Source organism: Propithecus coquereli, unplaced genomic scaffold, assembly GCF_000956105.1.
Source record: "Propithecus coquereli isolate 6110/MARCELLA unplaced genomic scaffold, Pcoq_1.0 Scaffold743, whole genome shotgun sequence".
NCBI lineage: Eukaryota > Metazoa > Chordata > Mammalia > Primates > Indriidae > Propithecus > Propithecus coquereli.
The window spans coordinates 192097-210643 of record NW_012153541.1 but is presented as its reverse complement, the minus strand read 5'-3'; the positions used below and the strand labels follow the sequence as shown (position 1 = coordinate 210643).

Genomic DNA, 18547 nt, shown 5'->3' with positions numbered 1-18547 from the left:
CCTCCCCACCCCCACACCCTGGCAGAGCAGCTACCTGACAGGCCCTCTTGTGTGTTCACGTGCGTTTGCTTCAGCAGTGATGTTGTCGTGGTAGCACTAAGAACACAGGGTGTGCCGTTTGTTGCAAGAATTTACGCTCATGCTCTCCTTTAGTACAGAAATGCTTATGGGCTGGGGCAGTGGCTCACGCCTGTAATCCCAGCACATTAGGAGGCCAAGGGAGGAGGATCACTTGAGGCCAGGAGTTCAAAACCAGTCTGGGCAACATAGTAAGACCTTGTCTCTACCAACAAACAAATATAGAAATGCCATAAATGATGTCTTTTGATATTATTTTATGAAATTATAAAAGTCTGATGGATGGATGTCTTTGATTTCAACAGCTACTCTGACCTACGACACTCTCCGCTTTGCTGAATTTGAGGATTTCCCTGAGACCTCAGAGCCCGTTTGGATACTGGGTAGAAAATACAGCATTTTCACAGGTATCAGCCATGTTGGAGCCCACTCTGCTCTGACTGCTCAGTCTGCAAAAAGCATTTTGTGATGATAGTTTTCTGCCAACTCTTCTGTAACATGTGACTTATGAACTTAAGGCATTGTGTGTGTGTTTTCTTCTTTTAAACAACCTCCAGAAAAGGACGAGATCTTGTCTGATGTGGCATCTAGACTTTGGTTTACATACAGGAAAAACTTTCCAGCCATTGGTAAGTATCCCATTTTGTTACAATGTGTAGCAAAATATACCTGTGTTAAGAAGGTGGAAAATTCATGCTTAGTTTTGACTTCACTATGCCAGATATTTTGTTTTAATCCTCACAGCAACCGTGGCTCAGTTAATCGGCTGAGGTCTCACTCCTGGTAGTGGCAGAGCTAGAATCCAAACCCAGGCTCCTGATTCTACCTCGGGCAGTGTTTTTTCAATTGCAAGTCACAGCTTATTACTGGACCTGAAATCAATATCACGGGTCGTGACTAACACTTTTTAAACTGTAGAACAGAACAAAATATGAAGCAGAATGTATTTGCCCTGGCAAGACAGCACGTTGCTCAGGAGATTTTAGTTTCAGTTTACGTATCCGAGTGTATGTCCTGGGTCACGGCTGTACGATGTGTTTCTTACTGTAGGTCAAGAATGTTTAGAAGCTGTTTTCTATCCATCTTTTCTAGTATGTTCCATACTTAGCTGTGGGGAGATTTGAAGGGCAAGGTAATTGACATGTCGTTCCTTAACACTAAGGTGCATTCCTTTAACAAGATTCCTCATCGTTGTATACGCTGGGGGTGGTCAGAGGATGGGGACCAGGCTGACTCTGCACCTCCCCAGTGGCTGAGTCATGCTTTTCGGTTCTTCTCCTAGATGTGGTTTCATTCCTTCTCCAAAGTGAAGTGGAAGTAAAATAGCCACAACGGCTTGACATCTGAGAACCACTGAAATGTAGGGAGAGAAGATGCTCATCCCTTTAGGTTGACATTTAATGGCACTGTTTGGCAGGTGTGCCCTGGAAATAGTTGTTCATTCCGCAGATACTTACTTCATACCTGCTCTGAGCCTGCCCCTGCTCAGCCCTGGATGCAGGTTAGTTCCCAGCCTCTGTCTTCTTCGAAACAACTCTGCCAGGGTGCTAGGCGGGAAAACAGGGCTAGAGAGAAGCTGTACCTTGGCAGAGGCATTGTGGAGGAGCTGCCAATGCGGATGAAGCAGCCCATCGTGGTTCTAGAGGCCGAGTGTGGTGCGTTCCCTTCCATATCTCTGCAGAGATGATTTGGTGGGTTTTTTAAATTAATAATTTTTTAATTTTTTTCTTAAGAGATGGGAGTCTTGCTATGTTGCCCAGGCTGACCTCGAACTCCTGGGCTTAAGCAATCCTCCTGCCTCAGCCTCCCAAGTAGCAGGGCCTACTGCGCTTGGCTCTGAGAAATGGTTTGTTTTTGTCAGAAGTGAAGGGAGGGTAATGACAGGTAATGACAGGCGCTGCTGATGGGTGTGCGTGTGTGTGTGTGTGTGTGTGTGTGTGTGTGTGTGCGCGCGCGTGCATGCGCGCCCCAAGAGGTAGTGTTCGTTGTTTTCCCCTACGTGTGGGAGGAGGTGCCAGGGACTTGGAGATGGGTAAAGGGTGGGCCAGGACTGCAACCCTCGTGGCCCGACCCCTGAATCCTGCTCCTCACACAATGTGCGGTCACCCGGCCTCTCGCCTACACGGGTGGTCTCCTGCTCCCCTGTGCAGGCTGCACAGCACCGAGGCACTGGACTCCTGCTGTCGGCTGGCAGGGCGTTTCCCAAAGGTCTGCCGCCTTACACATGGTTCCACAGTGCGCACCCTCTGTCTGTCTGGGCCCCAGTGAGCGAGGTGGCCGGGCCCAGGTGTGCATTTGGAGGGCTGAGTCGCTGACCGCTCAGCGTGGCCCTGCCCGCACTCTCAGCAACACGAGTGCCTTTGGATCTTTGCCTTTCTGGCAGTTGGAAAATGATTCTAATTGTTTAACTTTGCATTTTCTGGATCACTCATGAGGGTCAGCATCTTTCTGTGTGTCTGCCAGACATTCCTGTTGCTCCGTGGCTGACTTGCCTGCGTGTTCTGTCCATTTTGAGGAGGCCATCAGGATGCTTCACTCCCCAGCAAATGGGGCCATGGCGTTACTGAGTCCTCAGAGGCAGAGCCGATGGACGGCGGTGTCGGTGCCTCGGCGTGGGGCCGACCAGTGCTTCCTGCTGGTGGGCTCTTGGCCTCTATTGGGCCGTCTGACCACGAGCACTGTCTCTCTGCCACGATAGGGGGAACGGGCCCCACCTCGGACACGGGCTGGGGCTGCATGCTGCGGTGTGGACAGATGATCTTCGCCCAGGCCCTGGTGTGCCGGCACTTAGGTCGAGGTGAGTCACGGCCACGGGGCGGGCGCGCGGCCACAGTGTTCTTAGGAAGCAAAGAGGACCAAGGGGAAGGGTTGTTTCAAGCACTTCATGGGTAAAACACAGATTAGAGTCTGGGGTTTCCCTGAGTAATGACCCATTTTTATTTATTGATTAAAAATCTGACTTTAAAGAATGCTGGTAAGTGTTTATTTTTTAGAAATTACCTTTAAACCACTGAAACTGTTTTCTGCTTTTTGTATGGATTTGTTTTGATGACTTGGCATATGCATATTTGAAATCCTGGAGAATTTGGCTTTTAACTTTAGAAAGACTCAAAAAAGGCTTGGATACCATCTGTATCTTGAGTGTTTTGTTAAAAGTGAAGACTTGTTTCTCCTGTTTATGGTAGGACTGACCTGTATTTTTTCCAATAGATTGGAGGTGGACCCAGCGGAAGAGGCAGCCAGACAGCTACTTCAGCGTCCTCAACGCTTTCCTTGACAGGAAGGACAGTTACTACTCCATTCACCAGATAGGTGGGAGACTGCGCAGTGTGCCCGTCCTGGGCGTTGAGAAAGGGCAGAGGCATGGGGCTTCCCGGAGAGCTCTTCTGGTATTGTGGTGTGTGCAGCACGAGGTTGCAGGTCACACTGGCCTCTGACTGCCGGGGGGCTGCTGCGGGTGGTCCAGTGCCAGCTCAGACCCCGGGCCTCGCTCCCCCTTCCCCCACCCCCGCCGCCTGTGAGGCCTTCTGTGCCTTGTCAGCGTATCCGAGTGCTCAGACTGAAGAGCAGGCAGTGAAGCCCAGCGGGCCTTTGTTCCAGGCAAGCCCAGCTTTTGAGCATTACATCCTCACTTACAGAAGGAAGTGAAAGTATAGTCCCAAGTGACTTACACATAGATCATTTCATTTCCTCAGTTCCCCCCTTGTTTAAGTTCTTAATGAAGGACAAACCTTGGGATGTTGTCTGTCCCTTTCGTGACTCCCTATTAGAGGAGGTGTCCCTGCATCTTGTTGGCTCATCCCTCTGTCTGGAGGCAGGTTAGGGTGTGGCTGGCCAGGCCTTCTGAGAAGTGTTTCCTGGTGCCACTTGCCACCAGAGGCAGGGGATGGGGACCGGTGGGCTGACTGGGGCAGAATGTGTGTCACTAATCCAGGTCTGTTCCCTGCAGCACAAATGGGAGTCGGTGAAGGCAAGTCTATAGGCCAGTGGTACGGGCCGAACACCGTCGCCCAGGTCCTCAGGTATGTACTGAGCTTCAACCCTTCTGTTTCTTTGGGGACAGCGTGAGTGTTCCTTGGGGGTTTAAATTCTCCTTGAGCCTTGATTGCTAAAGAAAATAAGAGGTAGGGGAGAGGGGGAGCAAGGGCAACATACGTAACCTAAACATCTGTACCCCCATTATATGCTGAAATAAAAAAAAAAAAAGAAAAGAAGAGGTCCCTGTTCTTAAGGGCCCTCGGGAAGTTCCTCAGAGGTGAGCAGGCCGAGGCCTTGTGCGTCAGCACTTGTGTTTTCCAGTAAAATGAGCCCCTTAATCCGGTCACAGCCATTGGTTCAGGTCCTCATCTATCTCATGGGTCCCTCTGTAGCGGTGGCTTCTGAGGCTGTGGGAAGGTGGAACTGGTCTGGCCATTGCAGTTTGTGGGGAAGGGCAGCCATCCATGCAGGCGCCGCGGCCCTTCCACCTCTGCCCGCGTATCAGAGCTGGTGTCCCCTGGTGTTCTGACCCTCTTCCCCACGGTCCTTGCAACTCCGCTGTAACCTCCCTCCCTCCCTGCCTGCCTCGTTGGGGTCTGCCTGGACCCCACCTCTTGTCGTCCCTTCCCCACGTGATTGATGTTGGAAAGCTTCACCTGCACCCCCTTCCTCTCTCACCTCACTTGTTCCGTAAGGCAGCGGTTCCCCAACCTTTTTGGCACCAGGGACCAGTTTCATGGAAGACAATTTTTCCACCGACAGGCGGGGAGTGGTGGTTTTGGGATGATTGAAGCGCATCATGTTTATTGTGCATTTTATTTCTGTTATTATTATATTGTCACTTGCCACTCACTGATAGGGTTTTGACGTGAGTCTGCAAGCAGTTGATTTATTATGGTCTCTGTGCAGTCAAACCTCTCTGCTAATGATAATCTGTGTTGATCAGATTAGCGCTAGCATCACCGTCCCAGCTCCACCTCAGATCACCAGGCGGCAGAGTCTCACAAGGAGCCGCAGCGTAGATGGCTCCACGCGCAGTTTACAGTAGGTTCTCCTGTGAGTCTGATGCCACTGATCTGACAGGCGGTGGTGCGAGCAATGGGGAAAAGCTGTAAATACAGATGAAATTTCACTTGCTCACCTCCTGCTGTGTGGCCCGGGGTGTTGGGGTCCGTAGCCGTAAGGTGTTTGCGTCCCCCACTCCTGCCCACCACCATGAAGTCCTCTGAAATGGCTCTTCCTGCAATTGCTGGGAACCCAGGGTGGTTTCAGGTCACTCGCCACTTTTCAGTCCACGTGTCTGGCTGCGTGCCCTGGCACCCCCACGTTTCTGGGGGGCGGTTCTGGGCTGGTGCCCCCACGTCTTGCCCGCTCAGGGCCTCTTCCCTGATAGGCTGAGGGCCAACAACTCCCAGGTCTGTCACCAGCTGAGACTTTTGCTCCCAATCCTGCCTTGTGCCTCTGCCTGCTCCATGTCCCCACTCGAAGCCCCTCAGACACCCTTCCAGGCACTCAGGTCAACATCTGGGCTCTTTCTAGAGTCCTCTCTTTCAACACGCCCGTCGGGAAGGATCTCTTCGCTCCCCACCCTGGTCCACGCCCATTTCTTGTCTTCTTGTGGGTCTTCTCTCTTTGCCATCCTGAAGCCTCGTTTTCAAGTGGCAGCAGAGCCATTTTTATAAAACGTGTCGGCCATCGCTCCTGTGCCCCGAGCAGTCCTGGCACTTCCCAGCTGACTCGCAACAGGTGTGCACTGTCTGGCCTCCCCGGCGCAACACACCTTGTGTTCCTTGGACGTGTGCTGCGCCCTTGGCCTGGCATCTCCCCAGCACCCTCGTGGTGGCCCCCGGCCCCTGCTGTGTTCTGTGTAGCACTCAGGACCTGCCCTGCATGGTTCCTTCTGTCTGCCGCCCCTGGAATGCCAGCCTCGGGCATGTCAGCGTGTCCTCCGCGCAGCGAGCGGGCCGCAGAGAGCGGGAGGCGGTCAGTGGAACAGGCTGTTCTCGTGGCAGCTGCTTTGGGCTCCCCTCAGGAAGGTCTCTGCGTGGTCGCCCGATGTCCCCCAGGCACAAGTCCCTCATTCTGTCCCCAGACATGCCGGTCCTCGCTATCTTTGGGCCTTGGCAGGAGCTGTGCCTATGTCTGGAACATTCCTCCTTGCTCTTCTGTTCTTTCACTTTTATTTACATCCTCTGACCCCACCTCCACAGCACCCAGGATTAGAGTCCCGTTGGCTTTGGCTACAGAGTCTGCTCTTCCTCAAAACTGCACCTCTGTCCACAGTTCCTGCTCGTGGTCGTTTACGGTGGTGCTCTTGCTGGGCTGCACGTTCTCTGCAAGGACCGAACTCCTTGGTTGTTAGTTCAGGGTGTTTGGTGCAGGGGGAGACCAGAGCAGGGGCTGAGGGGCTGAGGGAGTGTGCATGCGTAATAAGGTTAGGCTAGGCCTGCCTCAAAGTTGTTTTTAATTAAAAAAAAAAAAAGTTTCCCTTTATTTCCTGGTGATGAGATTTTCTTTTCTTATTTACATATTTTTAAGACAGGGTCTCTCTGTGTTGCCCAGGCTAGTCTCAAATACCTGGGCTCAAGTGACCCTCCTGCCTCAGTCTCCCTCCCAAGTAGCAGGGATTATAGGCTCGCACCACTGTGCCCGGAGAGACAGTATCCAAGGACTGGGCTCACGTTCTAGTCCTGCCTCTGTGTGTCGACGAGATCAGGAACTGTGCCGCACGTGAGCCTGTCGTGCACTCTCTGTACGTGCAGCTGGGGGCTGGAAGGAACACCAGGCCTGGGTGAGAAGAAACAGGTTCCAGCCTCAGCTTTCTTCCCATCTGTGGCCTTGGATGTCCCCCTCGACCTTCTGAGTCTTGGTCTTTCTCGTCTGAGAAGCAGCTCCGACGCTGCAGCGCTCTGTCCTGCAGTCGTCGCAGTCAGATGAAATATATTCGGGTCGTAAAAAAGCTTACGGGCATGTTCTCCTCCCACTTTCCGTAGGAAGCTTGCTGTCTTCGACACGTGGAGCTCCTTGGCAGTTCACATAGCGATGGACAACACCGTGGTGATGGAGGAAATCAGTAAGTGGTTCAGAGCTTCGCTTGACAAGAAAGCAGGAGTTGTGGGTGACCCATGTTCTTCCTGGGCTGAGCCCACAAAGGGGCCTCAGCGAGAGTGTGGTCAGTCTCCTGGAGCAGTGCTGATGCTCTGCGAGCCCGGGGGCACGCCAGACACCTGGCGACCTCATTCTCCCGCCGTGCAGACCAGGCTAAGAGAGCAGGGCCCAGATTCTCTACAGAGGTGAGTTACTTAGTACCCCATGTCATTTTGTGTCTTCATTCCAACTAATAAAGCATTTAGCTACATTCATGCAGGAATTCTGGTTAAATTCCTTTGTATGCGTTAATGTACCACAAAGAAATGCAGAACTACTCTTTAGCTACGTCATCTCCAACAAAGGTGTATCATGAAGGAAGAACATTGTTCAGCTTTTTGGAAGAAAGGTCCGCTAGAAACCTGAAGGAACCCAGGCATGCTAAAGGTCGTGTGTAGGAAGAAAATGATGGCTCAGTTTTAACAAGTGGCCCATTGAATGAGTTCCAAATTCATATCTCGCATGCCAAGACACAGCCAGACTGACGGACGCTGCTGGCTGCCCCAGCACGTTCAGCAGCACCTTTTTCCCAGAGAATTTCTCAAAGCTGCTTCAACCCCAGTTTCATCGAAGTTCTACATGTAGCCTGTTGCCTTGAATCCATTTTACTTAAGAAAGAGCAAATCGAGAGACTCCCTAAGAGAGCCTGGGTTTGCAGTGGAAGGTGGGTCTTGCCAGGTGACCGCGGGTGTGGAGTGCTGCCACGTGTGTGCCCGCTGGGCTGCAGACGTGTGACTTCCCTGCCAGAGTGATGGGCCTCTCTACCCCGTTTCTTCACCCCCTGGCCTTTCTGGGGTGTTGTGGCACATGTCCGGAGGGCGCAGGGACGCCACGTTCCAACCCAGAGCAGCACTGACCTCTGCAGCTTGAAACTCTTCGCCGTAGTGCACTTTCCTTTAGTAATTCTGTTCCCCGAGTTGAACCGGGGACCATAAAAGAAGGGCGTGTAGTTCTTTCTGCCTTCTCCCTCCATTCTATTTCTTTAAATTTTTGTAAAATGTTGGGAACTAAGGAAAAGTGCAAAGAAAGAAAACACTAACTTTACCACTTAGAAATAACTCTTACTTTATCTTGACGTACTTTCTTCCATGCTTTGAAAAGCATACTTTTCCATGCTTTTCAGAAACTTACATAGTATTGCAAGCATTTTCTCCTGGCAATGAAAACATTATAACCGCCTTATTAACTGTCTACACGATGTACTGTATACTGTACCCTAACTTCTCCCTGCACTGTCCCTCCCCCGGGTGTTGGAAAAATCACCTACCCCATGATCCTTCACCCACCCTCAGGGTCTAAGCCAGTCACACTTCACCCCTGGCTTTAGACTAGGGAGGCTGGCTGCCGGGTGCGATGGCGGGAAGGGGCGAGGGACAGGCTCCAGAGTCCCCCCACTGGGTGCACGTGGCACCGGTGGGAGCTGTGGTGGGGGCAGCTTGACTGCATTTGGACCCCAGGTCCAGTCTCTTCTGGAGTCCTGGGGTCGTCCGGAGCTGTACCGATGGAACCGTGACTTGTCGAGGAGGAGGTGGGTCAGGTCCTGGGGATGAACCTCAGTCTGCTTTTTTTTTGGGGGGGACTGGGGTCTCGCTCTGTTGCCTAGGCTGGAGTGCAGTGGCATCATCGGAGCTCGTTGCAGCCTCCAACTCCTGGGCTCCAGCGATCCTCCTGCCTCAGCTCCTGAGTACCTGGGACTGCAGGTGCCACCACCACGCCCAGCTAATTTTTCTATTTTTGGTAAAGATAATGTTTCACTCTGCTGCCTAGGCTTGTCTCCAACTCCTGGTCTCAAACAATTCTTCTGCCTCAGCCTTGCAAAGTGCTCGGATTACAGGCGTGAGCCATACGTCCAGCCCTGAGTCTGCATTTTTAACAGCTCCAAGGGGACATGTGGGAAGCTGCCTGGCCGTGGTCAGCTCGGTCTCACTGCAGACATCACCCTCCCCTGCCCTAGTCAGCAAGGACCCTACTCGTCTCAGGAACAAGTGGCAGATGAGACACCCGCGTTTAGGAAGAATAGCATCAAAACACAACCAGCCAGGACAGTGAGGCTGACGAGCAGGCCCCAAGTGCAGTCAGCCTGGCGAGGGTTACTGCAGGTTATTCTGTAGGGCCCATACCCATTGCCTCTGGCCTCAGGAGCCCCAGGAGAGAGGCAGGGAGGCCTCCAGGAAAGACAGGAAGGGGCTGCTCCCCCATCCCAGTGTTAAAAGTTGCCCAAGGCAGCAGGCCTAGGAGAGAAGTCAGCACGGCAAAAGCTGGAGAAACATTTCCTTGGCCAAGCAAGGACTTTTTTCTTCCGATTTCTCAGAACTGCTTGTGGAAGGAACAGTTAGGAAAACACTGATGACATTCAGAAAATTCACAAAAGGTGCTTCCTCCGGCAAAAGAGCTGCCTGACGACGATCCCGCTCAGATTTTAGGTAGCGTGTGCTGGGCACGGGGAGGCCCAGACGTCCCCGACCATCCGCACTGCCGTCTCTCCACCACCGTCCATCCTCTGTCCACCCACCTGTCCACCCGTCGGCCCTGTGGAAGGCCAGCAGGCTGTCTGCAGCAGGCTCTGCTGGCCCTTAGTGTCGGTGGACTTGGACCTTTCTAACCACAGCAGACTGTGGGAACGTCACCAGGTGTGGGGAGAAAATACAGAGTGGAAAAGGCATTAGTCTGGCAGTGGGTACAGATGACCCCAGAAAGAAAGTTAAACACCAGTGCAAGAGTACTCAGAGGGAGAGTCGGGGAGCGGTCTCTAGCTGAGGCAGCTCTGAGAGTCAGAGGAAAGGCGGCTGGAAGCCGAGCTTGAGTTACAGCTTTTCTGGAGGTGAGAACAGCATCGACGCTGAAGGAAAAGGAAAAAGTTCCCCTGCGTTGTTGAGAGTTGAGTCTTTGCAGCTAAAGATCCCCCAATTTTTTTATCAAGAGGACTTAAATATACTTGCTCTTGGTGGTGTTTCCAAATTGCAAAAATGAGGAGAAACTTCTGTAAGCATCCAAACGATAGCAGTCGTGCCAAGCTGCTCTGGAAAAAGGCCGTGGAGCTGGCCTGCGCGTCCCCCTCGTGCCGCACCAGGTGCTACCAGGAAGCGTTTGGAGTTCTGAGGAAGGGGCCTAGTTTCATGAGGTGTGTATGTTCTGTTTAATTGTTGTAACCGATGGAGAAGCAGACATTGAAGTAGTTAATGTGAAGGGAGCACAGGAAAGTCACAGGTGGTGCCAGGGACAGAGCTTGTTCTGCCATAGTCACAGCAGGGCGTTTCTAGCGCCAGGCCACACTCACAGTGAGTTCCAGGAGTGCAGGACTGGGGGGTCCTGCTCTGTGTCACCCTGGAGCCAAGCCACACATCCAGTCATATTCCTGAGATGGGGGGAGCTATGGTAGTAATAAAGCACCAGCCCGTGGCCAGGGGTGGCTCACATCTGTAATCCCAGCACTTCGGGAGGCCGAGGCAGGAGGATGGCTTGAGCTCAGGAGTTTTGAGACCAGCCTGTGCGAGAGCAAGATCCTGTCTCTACCAAAAGCAGAAAAAATTAGCCGGGCGTGGTGGTGTGCGCCTGTAGTCCCAGCTACGCAGGAGGCTGAGGCAGGAGGACCAGTTAACCCAGGAGTCTGAGGCTGCCGTGAGCTAGGTTGACGGCACTGCACTCCAGCCCAGGTGACAGAGCAAGACTGTGTCTCAAAAAAAATAAGTTCAGTGGATCATAGCCATAAACCTTCCACCTAGATCCCCAACTGTATTTTGACACACTTGCTTTCTCACACGTGCATGCTTTGTTTTTGTGAGCAAGCCTTTCCCAGGAGGGAGAACACCCTCCTCCAGAACCACACGGCCTTGCATCACAGTCAGGAAGGCAGCGTCGCTGCTGTTGTGGGCGCTTGTCCCGGGAAGGACTCGCCGCGTGGCTGTCTGTTTTCCTGATGAAGGATCCAGTGTTGTGTATTGATCGTGGCCACACCTCGCTGGTCGACTTGAGTGTAGACAGTCTTGCCTTTTCTCTCTGGATCTTTCCTGGTGTTGACAAGCATCCAGGCCAGGTGAACGTCCTACATGCTGGTTGTTGGCTGCCTCCTGACTGGCTTTGGGTTACCACGTGGCCCAGAGTCAGCCTGGGCGGCCCTGCGTCCCTCGGCGCACCGTCAGGGCCCGTGGCGTCAGCGTGTCCCGTTGTCGCTGTGTCCCTCGGCGCACCGTCGGCCGGTGGCGTCGGCGCGTCCCGTCGGCCCCGTGTCCCTCGGCGCGTGGTCAGGGCCCGTGGCGTTGGCGCGTCCCGTCGTCCCCGTGTCCCTCGGCGCACCGTCAGGGCCCGTGGCGTCAGCGTGTCCCGTCGTCCCCGTGTCCCTCGGCGCACCGTCGGCCGGTGGCGTCGGTGTGACCTGTCGTCAGCAACACTGTTGGGTTACCCAAGCAAGGTGGTGTCTCTTTTCCCTTGTAACTAATGAGTAATTGAGGGTGACACTAATACGCATTGTGAGTTTGGCCCAAATTGTTGATGACATACGTGGCGGAAGACAGTGGTTCCTCTAACTCATCCTTTCTTTCCACGTTTGTCAGGTGGCATTCGTGAGAAGAGCCTCCTTTTCGCCCCTTTCCCCTTCTTGCTTAAATTTGAGAAACTTTTTCCGAGTCAGCAGATTCACAGGCTCTTTTCCTCGGCGTGTTTCGTCACCGTCACGTTTTCGGTGGTCGATTGCCCCACACTTGGCCAGGGGCCCCCTCAGGCTGGCTCTGCCTTTTGAGGTGTTCCTGTCACGTGTGTGCGTTGAGCACTTCCTCGCTTTCTGGCCTTAACGAGAGGCTCCAGGCTCCTCCGCAGCTGCCTGCCCTGCTTCCTTGCAGCGGGGAGTGGTGTTTAGACACCAAGGCCGGGCGCGGGGACTGCCCCACGCTGTCTCCACCACTGACTGAGCGACTGACTGCCCAGCGCATCCAGACAGGAAGTGAGGAGAGGAGGAAGCATCCTTACTCCTCGAAGCCTTCTTGTTGGAGGGCCCCAGAGGGGATCCGGGGACCCGCGTGAGCCGTCTGTGGCCAGAGCGGTGGGTGACATGGGTGCTCATTTTGTTACTTTCCTCTAAAGAGCACATGAATTTTGTGTGTGTGCTTTATTTCACAATAAAGATTTTTAATTGAGTATGCGTAGAAAATGTTCTCTGTGGGCGGCAGGATTGTGCAAAATTTTTCTTATGCAGGTTTGAATTGTATTTTAAGTACCTGGCTTTGTAATGCCCTTTTTCTGTCACAGAATGGCGCGTTGTTTCGTCGGGGAGAACTTCTGCCCGGTTCTCTTGGCCTATCAAGCATGTCTTCCCTCCTAGGAAGGTTGTGCAGGACCAGCCTTCCCTGTGCCGGGGCCGCCGCATTTCCCGCAGATCCCGACCGGCACTGCAACGGATTCCCTGCCGGAGCGGAGGTCACCGCCAGGCTGTCGCCGTGGAGACCCCTGGTCCTGCTCATCCCGCTGCGCCTGGGGCTCACAGACATAAACGAGGCGTACGTGGAGACGCTGAAGGTGCGTCCTGCGTCTCTTGCCCTGGCTCCCCTCCTGGTTCTCAGCCACGTTTGTGCAGCTGGCTCTCCGGGGAGTCAGCAGCCACGTTCACAGAGCTCACAGAGGGTTCCCCTGACCTGAGCCACGTCCGACAAGGAGAGGCCCTCTGGTTTGGTCTCACGGGCGTGATGACCGAGTTGGTGAGCATGAGGATTAAGGTGTCAGGAACCCGATGGGGTCCCCAGGAGTCTGTGTGCTCTGGTGCCCTCCCCACACTTCCTTGAGCTTGACATCCCTGTGGAGGCTGGGTTGGCCTTCGAGGAAGGGGGGCTGCAGGCAGGGTTTGGGGGTGACAGATGGGCCACTGAGCTCCCTGGGAAAGCTCTATCCAGAGGCCCCTCCCGTGTCATGAGGAACCCGCTTTCCTTCAGTTAACTTGAACTTTAGACCAGCGAGTCATGTTTGAGGTCATTCTGTGTGGAATTGAAATGCTGCTTTTTACTAAAATCCTTCAGTTGTGCCCACCTCATCCCCTCCCTCCAGCCCTCTGACCGCCCTTTGGTGTCCCGGCCACCCGTCCTGTAGGCCCCTGTGCCGCCACACGCAGCTCTGCCCCCTCTCACCTGACCCAGCGCAGCCCCTCCCAGCCCGTCAGACAGGGCTGCCTCCCCCACACCCCTGCTTGCGTCCACACACGCCCACTCGCACCTCTGCAAGGCCCGTGCTCCCGGCGCCCCCACCCCCATGCTCCCAAGGCCCACCAGGGAAGCAGAGCCCTGCGGGTGCGGGTTCCTTAGCCGGTGGGGTGGGTTCTTCAGGAACACGTCTTCTCATTTGCCTTCTTGTGCCACGCAGTTGGGCTTCGACAGGCCTTGGCCCACCTGTGGCAGTGGGTGGGGGGCCGTTGGCTCCTGCCTGGGACCTGTGCCGGGTTGTGGCTGTCCAGGCGGTATCCTCCCGTGTGGGGTTGGCAGGTGGGTGCTCAGCAGCCTCCTTCCTCCCCGCAGCGCTGCTTCATGATGCCCCAGTCCCTGGGGGTGATCGGAGGGAAGCCCAACAGCGCCCACTACTTCATCGGTTACGTCGGTGAGTCATGGGGCCGCAGCGATGTCCCTGTGGCCTGCGGGTGGCCCTTCAGGGGAGGGTGTTCTGTGGAGCGGCGCCCCATCCCTCGCCTCACCCCAAACCCCAGGGAGCCACTTTACTCAGGGCAGCCAGTGGAAAGCAGCGTGCTCCCGTGGGTGCCGGGTGCCCGCCAGGTGTGCGGCCTCCTGTGCGCCCTCCCTCCCTCCCGACATGCTGGCTCCAGCCCGTCTCACCCGCTGCGTCTCAGCACGGCGTCCCTTTGAGGTGATGGTGTGGCAGGTCTGAAACGTGGCTCGGCCACCTGCCCACCACCCTCTCCCTCGTCTTGCCCAGGGGAGGAGCTTATCTACCTGGACCCCCACACGACGCAGCCGGCGGTGGAGTTCACGGACGGCGGCCTCATCCCCGACGAGAGCTTCCACTGCCAGCACCCGCCCTGCAGGATGAGCATCGGGGAGCTCGACCCGTCCATCGCTGTGGTGCGTCCTGGCCGTGGGAGCTTGCGGGCGGTTCTGAGTCATTTTGTGCCAAATCCTGTTTTAGATGAAAGGGAAAACCTTCAGGTTTTTATAGTTTTCCTCAACATTTTGGTATAAGTATTATGTTCACATGTGGTTTGCAATTCGAAGGGCACAAGAGCGCGAACAGTGTCCTTCAGACACCCAAGTCCCTCCCCACAGGCGTCTGCCTCCTGCACGGCCTTCAGGGCCTTCGAGTGGGCCAGAGAGTCCCCGCACTCACCCGCTGTTCAGACACACAGGGCAGCCCCCGGCCCACCTGCGCACCACCTCTGTGGCTGTCTGGGTTTTGTCATAACGTGTCTGGGAGGTGATGCCCTAGGAATGAGCTTCCTCATTCTTCCCTTTTGATTACATAGTTGGGATTCTCGGCGTGGTTTATACAGACCTGTCTACTCTCAAAATGTATCTGATGGGGAAGAGGCCACAGCCATCCTGACATCCCTAGGGAAGCGAATAACTGAGCCGTGGACGCTCCGTCGTGGACGTGCTGCTCTGTCTGTAAAAAACGAGGCAAATCTGGTCCTGAGACGAGACAGTCTCTGAGACGTGGTGCCACCCGAGAGCGTGCACCGTGCCCGTGCGCCTCCCGGCCCCTCCCGGGCGTCCTGGCAGGGTGGCAGGAACAGGGAAGGTGGGTGCTCACCAGTGGCTCGTCTAACCGAAATTCAGTGCGTGTGTCACGGTGATCGGCACTCCCACGGTGAGGTCAAGCTGGGGAGCGGCGTGTGGGGGACAACCCACATTTGAGCGGCAGCCTGAACTTTCAGGAGCCGAGACCAAAGGGGACACGGTGGGCAACTCCTGTCCTCACCCGCGAGGAAGAAGAATACACATGGGCTCCTCAGTCCAGCAGAGCGTGCCAGGGCCGTGGGCAGTAGGAACAGCGTCTTCAAAGTAGAAGAGAGAACGCCCAGTTTGAGCTTCTCCCTCCGTTTCGTATTTCTGTTTTCCTTCTTGTTTATTTTTCTTTTCACATTGACATCTGTAAATCTGGCAGTGTTTAGAATTCCTAGTAACTGTCAGACGGTTATAAGAATGGTTTTCCAAGTGATTCTCGAAGGGCCGCCGCAAGTCTGAGATTCCTTGTTTGTGTGGTGCAGCCGCGCAGGTCCTCAGAGCGGTCTTGGTGGCCTCTGCTGCTGAGCTTCTAGGCAGAGGCTGGGTCGGGGCCGAGTCTCGGACCCGCCAGCCCTGCCACAGGGAGCAGGGAGTGCTCCCCACTCTTCCCCGACTACAGTCACAACTTGCACACAACCTAACACCTTACGGGTAAATCAAGGCAGGGGGCACAGGGCTGAGTAAAGCGACAGAGCCCAAGGAGAGCTGGGGCCTGGGTCCAGAGGGCCATGTACAGCTTTCAGGGGCCCGGGGAGCTCCCTTCCTGGCCAGAGAAGCAAGGACAGCCTGGCGTGCATCCAGCACCTGTGTGCGGGGGGCCGTCTGCACACCTGGCAGTGGGAGCGGAAACCCCGCCTCTCAGCTCACCGTGGGGGCGGGTGTATTGCTTTCTGTTTACAGTCATTTCATTTTAGGGGTTTTTCTGCAAGACTGAGGACGACTTCAATGACTGGTGCCAGCAAGTCAAAAAGGTTTGTAGCTGCCCGCTGTACCCAGAGCTGAGCTGAGCCCCCTGGAGAGACACACGCAGGGAGGCTTGTTCCTGCCTCACGCTGCTATGCAGCCTGAACAGGGTGGCATGTCCCCTGGCGTCATGCCCGTCACGATTAACAACCTTGGGGACGGACCTCGTACGCTGACTTGAGGACGGGGTCCCCAGCTGACCCCTCCGTGCCGTGTTGATAGGGCGTGATGGTGATCTGCTGGGTTGCGTTTGCTCCAAAGGCTGCTGGTCGCTGGATGCACAGAGCCCACCACCCTCTGCCTCTGCCGATCAGACTGATCTGAGTGCAGGCAGCTGCCAGCAGGGCAGGCGTGTGCTGTGTGTCGATCACCGTGTGGGGTTCCTGCTAAACTTGCCTGCATTTTCTCATCCGTGAAGTGGGGTAACAGCTGCGCTTTCCCCATGGCTGTGGCTGGCATCCCCCCTTCTCTGGGTGTGGGGATCTCTGCGGTGGGGGCCGCGTCTCACAGCTGTGTCTCGCCGACAGCTGTCGCTGCGTGGAGGCGCCCTGCCTATGTTCGAGCTGGTGGAGCAGCAGCCTTCCCACCTGGCCTGCCCCGATGTCCTGAACCTGTCCCTAGGTGAGTGCGCAGATGGCACAGCCAGGCAGGGTCCCCCAGGGGAGTGGCGTTGGCCACCTGCTTCCTCGGATCCTGGTCCTTCGGCTTGTGTGAGCCTCAGCCCACACTGGACCCCCTGCCCAGGGTGTGTGGTGCTGGGTGTGCACCCACAGGGTCCGTGGGGCTCTGGAGATGGAATGCTCCAGGCTCGCTCTGCTGACGCATCCGGCAGTGGAGCCACCAGCCACAGGTAGCACTGAGCCCTCAGTGGTCAGTGTGCCTGAGGAGCCAGCCCTAGCCTGGCAGACCGTGGCAGCAGGTGGGCTCAGAGCCCGGAGTTCCCTGCAGCGAAGCCTGTGGCCTGACCACACCCACCTCACACTCTGTCTCACTGTGAAGAACCGTCCAAGGCAGGTGAGGATGGAGTCTGCTCCTCATGGACCACGGGGCCAGCGTGCTGGCCCGGGAACGCCCCATGTGTGCAGGCGAGAGTGAGTCCGCTCCGCTTGTCTGTGCTGGGCGGTCCAGTGCCCTCTGTGCCTCCCACAGCGGCCCTTGGGCGGGGCCCCGCACAGGCACTGCTCAGTCTGTCCCTTCTCCAGCAGCCGGTCACCCCACACCCCAAAATAGCCCACGAGGGACGTCTGATGAGGTCATATCTTGTTTCTTCTAGATTCTTCTGATGTAGAGCGACTGGAAAGATTCTTTGACTCAGAAGATGAAGACTTTGAAATCTTGTCCCTTTGAAATCCCGGGGTCGGGGGATGGCCTCCGCTGGCCCTTGCTGGGGGCGCCTCTGAGAGCCCGGCCCTGCCTCGGGACACCCGGTGCCGCCGCGTTTCATCATCCAGCCTCCGCCTGCCGAGTGCCGCGCCCCGCCCCACCCGGGCCGCCCCACTCTGCTCGTGGATGGAGGCCCACACTGCCCTGGAGGCCTCACGCCCGGAGTCAGACTGCCCAGCCCGCACTCGTCAGGGCCTGCACGTCCACGGGAGCCGCCCACCGGAGCTTCCAGAGAGTTCACCTCCTGACACTGCCAGCCCTGCGGTAGCGCATTGGTTCAGCCCTGCTTCCTCCCGGGCGCCAGTTCTGTGGTTGGTTTGGAATTAAAAGTCCTGTTTGAAGTTGCTCGACACAGACATGAATTTCTGGGGCACTCCCCAAGCCAGTCTCAGAAGACCTGCAGGTTGGCGCATGAGGAGCGACGGCCACCATGGCCTCATGCCTGTGGACTGGGCAGCTTGTGCTGGGCAGGGCAAGCCATGGCCGTGTCCCCTCTGCCCAGTGTGGCCTGTCAAGGGCTACCTCAGTGGGAGACCGGGTTGAAGGAATCACAGCGAGGCTTCTCTGGCGTTGGGGAGCAGAGTTCAAGGGGTGGGGCGTGTGGGGGCTCACAGATGGCAACGTGCGCAGGACACGGCGTGGACGGCCAGGCTGCGGGCAGCTGCCGTGCCCCGGGGGCGTCTTCTGGAGCAACAGTCCTGAGGGCCACCGTCAGGGCACAGCTCCTTGTACTTTGGGGGTTGCGGCGTTGCCAGACGCACCACGCGCTGCTGCTTGCTTGTCACACCGGCTTTCCAGCAACAGGCAGGGACAGGGAGGGTCCTCTGCCTGTGACACCGGCCCGAGGCAGGGCTGGAGCACGCTGCCACCTGAGAGCCTTTCTCTGTCCTTGCCTTGCTCACAAGTGCCCCTGCGGGTCACCGAGGTTTTAGGTGGTTTGGGGCCAAAAGGGTCCAACCACCCCAGCACTGTGGCGTTGGGGACAGTCAGGCTGGGGCAGGCACCAGCTGGTGATGATTCCAGACCTTCCCTAGCACTAATCTGAGCAGCTGCCATGTCTTGACCCTGGTGTCCTGGGCCCCAGACTGCGCCATAGCCACGCTGGTCTGTCCTGAAAAAGTGGCTTTCCTCCCACTGGGAGCGTGGACAGGAGGGTCTGGGCAGCTGGGGCTGGCGGGCTGCAGGGGCCTCACACATCTGCTGCTGCTCGTGCAGACAGGCCCTGAGCTCCCTCCAGGCCGCGCTGACCACCTGCCAGGCAGCAGAGAATGCCCCAGCCCCCAGGT

The 18547-nt window shown here is 56.1% G+C and overlaps 1 protein-coding gene across 1 annotated transcript in view; it reads left to right on the top strand.

Annotated features, from left to right (window-relative positions):
• The window catches only part of ATG4B (autophagy related 4B, cysteine peptidase), a 27957-nt gene extending 9410 nt beyond the window's left edge, over window positions 1-18547 (top strand). Inside the window, exons 2-13 of the mRNA XM_012661947.1 lie at window positions 384-485; window positions 636-707; window positions 2777-2875; window positions 3289-3390; window positions 4028-4100; window positions 7050-7129; window positions 12518-12711; window positions 13698-13776; window positions 14110-14255; window positions 15830-15886; window positions 16406-16499; window positions 17152-18547. Coding sequence (XP_012517401.1) covers window positions 384-485; window positions 636-707; window positions 2777-2875; window positions 3289-3390; window positions 4028-4100; window positions 7050-7129; window positions 12518-12711; window positions 13698-13776; window positions 14110-14255; window positions 15830-15886; window positions 16406-16499; window positions 17152-17225 — 1172 coding nt within the window. The 3' untranslated portion in view covers window positions 17226-18547. The remainder of the gene's footprint in view (window positions 1-383; window positions 486-635; window positions 708-2776; window positions 2876-3288; window positions 3391-4027; window positions 4101-7049; window positions 7130-12517; window positions 12712-13697; window positions 13777-14109; window positions 14256-15829; window positions 15887-16405; window positions 16500-17151) is intronic.